At 35.3% G+C, this 4321-nt stretch overlaps 1 protein-coding gene across 1 annotated transcript; it reads right to left on the bottom strand.

The window, feature by feature from the left end:
* Positions 1–928: 928 nt before the first annotated feature.
* On the bottom strand, positions 929–2299 carry LOC141769506 (immediate early response gene 5-like protein). Its single transcript, XM_074638639.1, has one exon. It carries the CDS (start codon positions 1888–1890, stop codon positions 1003–1005), a length of 888 nt encoding a protein of 295 aa, XP_074494740.1. The 5' UTR covers positions 1891–2299; the 3' UTR covers positions 929–1002.
* Positions 2300–4321: the final 2022 nt, after the last annotated feature.

Below are 4321 nucleotides of genomic sequence, written 5' to 3' on the forward strand. Positions count from 1 at the left end.
ACAGTCCTGCTTTGATTATAGTGGACTTTGGTGCCTGCCTGTTTCAAAAAACACAAAATCTTTCAGCAATTTCATTTTATCATCCGATTTTAATTTATTATAAGAAATAATAGATTACAGTGATCAATGAGGCATTAATAAACTATTATATTTGAGTTTTTAGTTATGGCAGAGTCATTAATTATAGATATGATGGAAAAAAAGCAATAAAAGTCCTGCTTTTTACAAGTGGACTTTGGTGCAAGCCTGTTTCAAAAAACACAAAATTGTTCAGCAATAATAAGCATTTTAATCCTCCTATTTATTTTATTAAAATGAATAATAGATTACATTAATCAATGAGCCATTGATAAACTATTATATTTTATATGATATCCCACAAGACTTGTAAAATGATAAAAAAAAAATACAAGGTCACTGTAACCCCATAGATGTATATCTATGATAAACCTTGTGCACACTTAAATAGTGCATGTAAATCATCAGGAGGATTTAAAGCCAATGCATCAGTGATTTAAAAAAATAGTTTTATTGATTAATAAAAGCAGGCCCTCATATAATAATAATACTGATAATAATACATTTACAGAATGATATTCTGCTGATGTTGAGCTGGTGCATGTGAGGCTGTACAGATCTTAAGTGGCCACATGATGGAGCTCGTCCAACATCTTTTCCAGAGAAACAGTGTTAACTATATTTCTTCAGGAATACAAACCCAGCAGACTCCAGCATGTACCCCCAATATGAATCACCAGAAAATAAGCTTTAAATTAGTTAATTTATACTGTGTGAAGAAATTATATCATATTTGACATGAGGATGTTAATGTGCAGAAGTAATCCCAAAATGGATATGATTGCTTTATATACAGTATATATTCACATTTCATCAACATTGTTCAATAACAAGAGGAGAGAAGAGAGAATTTGCAGTCGTGTCATGGTTTATTTGAAAGCAATAAAACGAATACAAAGAAAAATAAAACAATCATACAAATAATCAAAATGCTTCGATTGCTCTGGTCCAACCGCTGCCTGTTAACAGTGTTTTATGTTTCAAACAAATTGTCTGAGTTGCGAATATTTGCTCAAGGTCCGTTTGCTGCTGCCAACTCACAAACTCAGATAGTCCACCTGAACCCAACACCGAGATCAGGTTGGAGATGTTCGAGCTGTCCAACTGCTCCGAGTCTAAATCCTCCTCCTGAGTCCTCATCCTTTTATTATTACACGGCACCGGCCCAAAGTCTGGTGGCAGGTAAAACTCTGGCTCAACAATGTGATAACTTGAAGTGTCCATCTTTCGCTTTTTATTCTGCTGCTGCTGCGGCTGTTTGGACTGCTGCGCGGAGCAACAGTCTGAGTGGAAGTATCCTGTCGTGACAGTAGTCACCACATGCGTGTCCAAGTCCAGGACGGTCTTTTGGTTGGCTTGTGCGTTTGGGATAGGTAACTCCCAGGAGGATTTGTCTGCACAACTCCAACAGGCTTCCGAAACCATGAGGTCAGAGTCACTTGGTGCGAGCATTGCGCATCCAGACGCGTCTTGGTGCGCCACTTCTGCAGGCTGGTGCGCTCCGCAGTGCTGCCAAGTGTCCGACTCAACGCCAGTAAAGTTGCAGTAGAAGTCATCGGACAACTCCGTTAAGCTCCCGGTCAATTCAAAATAGTCTTGCCTCTCACGGACTGCAGCTACATCCTCGTATTGGTGCGTCCTCAGCTGCGTCTGCGACAAGTTTTTGCTCATGTAAAACTGCCTGGCGTTTCTCAGGACGTACGTTACCAGCAAGTTCTTGTGCAGCTTGATGCCTCCTCTCTGCGTCCTGGAGCTTTGGATTTTCCTCAAAGAAATGGAGATCAGATTCTGTGCGTCAAATGCACACTCCATCCTCAACCGGGCCAAGCCTTTCCTTTCCTCTTCAGTCAGTCTCTCAAAATTGGTTGTTTCTTCACTGAAGAAATATGTCTTTTAGTTGAGATTCCCTACTTGATTCGTTGTAGACTGTGTCCATGGCTCTCCATGTCTTCCCAGTAAGGGCATGGATTTGCAACTCTCATCTTTCCTCGCCACGCCCTCGCAGAGACATTGTCCAATGGGAGGGAGGCGGTGCTTCTTCTGTTATACGCAAATATATCACTACGAGCCTCATTCAGGATGCACGTATAGGAGCTGGGCATGCTGCATTTCACTAAATGTGTTCTTCTTTTTGGCTTTTTAAGTCTCATTGCGGACAAAAAAAAACCCATCACAATTATTGTCCTTGTAGAAAATAACAGAGTAGAATAGAACAGAAAGAGAGGAATAGAGTAGAGTAGAACATAATAAGTGAACTAGACTAGAATGTATAGAGAGTAATAGAAGAGAGAGTAATAGAATATGGGAAAGAGTAACTGAATAGAACAGAAGGAGGAGTAATAGAACACATCTACAGTAGTAGAGACTAGTAGAGTAGAATAGAGTAGAATAGAAAGAGAGGAGTAGAATAGAGTAGAATATAACAGTTAGTAATTACAATAGAACGAAACAGAGTAGAGAGTGATAGCATAGAGACAGACTGTAGTAGTTAGTATGTACAATAGAATAGAACAGAGTAGAGAGTGACAGAATATAATAAAATATCATTGAGAGTAATAGAATAGAACATACTAGAGTATACTAGAATAGAATAGAGAGCAATAGAATAGAATATAACAAAACAGAACATACTAGAGAGTAATAGAATAGAATAGAGAGCAATAGAATAGAACATACTAGAGAGTAATAGAATATAGCATATTAAAGAGTAATAGAATAGAAAAGAGAGCAATAGAAAAGTATAGAATATATCATCATAGCGGGTAATGGAATAGAAAAGAGATCAATAGAATAGAATAGAACATACTAAAGATACATACAATAGAAATCAGAGCAACAGAATAGAATAGATCATACGAGAGAGTAATAGAATAGAGACCAATAGACTAGAAGAGAACATACTGAAGAGAAATAGATAGAATAGATCATACTAGAGAGTAATAGAACAGAATAGAGAGCAATAGAGTAGAAGAGCATATACTAAAGCATAGTATAATTGAATAAAGAGCAAGAGAGTATAATAAAGAGCAATAGCATAGAATAGAACATACTACATAGTAAAAGAGTAGCATAGAGAACAATAGAATAGAATAGAACATACTAAAGAGTAAAAGAATAGCATAGAGAGCAATAGAATAGAATAGAACATACTAGAGACTAATCGAATAGCATAGAGAGCAATAGAATAGAATAGAACATACTAGAGACTAATCGAATAGCATAGAGAGCAATAGCATAGAATAGAACATACTAGAGACTAATAGAATAGCATAGAGAGCAATAGAATAGAATAGAACATACTAGAGAGTAATAGAATAGCATAGGGAGCAATAGCATAGAATAGAACATACTGGAGAGTAATAGAATACAAGACTAGAGCAATAGAATAGAACAGAAAATAACATTCTAGAGGGTAATAAAATAAAATAGAGCGCAATACAATAGAATAAAACATACTAAAGAGAAATAGAATAGAATAGATCATACAAGAATGAATGAGTATTTAGATTGGATCCTGATGGGCAAAGTTGGCACCAATAGCCATCTGCCATCAGTGTATGAATGTGTGTGAATGGGTGAATGCTGACATGTAGTGTAAAGTGCTTGAGTGGTCGGAAGACTAGAAAAGCGCTATATAAATGCAAGTCCATTTACCATCCAATAGATCATACTAGAAAGTAATAAAATAGAGAGAAATAGAATAGAATATAGATTAATAGAATAGAACATATAGAGAGTAATAGAATATAATAGAACATACTAAAAAGTAATAGAATAGAACAAAGAGCAATAGAATATAATATAACATACTGAGTAATATAATAGAATAGAAGGCAATAGAATAGAGTAAAACATACTAAAGAGAAATAGAATAGAATAGAACAGATCATACTAGAGCGTAATCAAATAGAATAGAGAGCAATAGAGTAGAATAATAGAATAGAGAGCAATAGAGTAGAATAGATCATACTAGCGCATAATAAAATAGAGAGCAATAGAATAGATTAATACAATAGATAGCAATAGAGTAGAATAGATCACAGTAGAGCATAATATAATAGAATAAAGAGCAATAGAAAAGAATATAATAGATCATACGAGAGAGTAATAGATTAGAGAGCAATATAATAGAATAGAATAATTCATACTAGTGAGCAATAGAATACAACAGAATATAACATACTAGAGGGTAATAGAATCGAGATCAATAGAATAGAATAGAACATACTGAAAAGAAATAGAA

Source organism: Sebastes fasciatus, chromosome 6 (genome assembly GCF_043250625.1).
Source record: "Sebastes fasciatus isolate fSebFas1 chromosome 6, fSebFas1.pri, whole genome shotgun sequence".
Taxonomy (NCBI): Eukaryota; Metazoa; Chordata; class Actinopteri; order Perciformes; family Sebastidae; genus Sebastes; species Sebastes fasciatus.

Bases quoted from the DNA above. Each gene is read 5' to 3' on its own strand.
- LOC141769506 (XM_074638639.1), bottom strand. From the start codon at position 1,890: ATGGAGTGTGCATTTGACGCACAGAATCTGATCTCCATTTCTTTGAGG.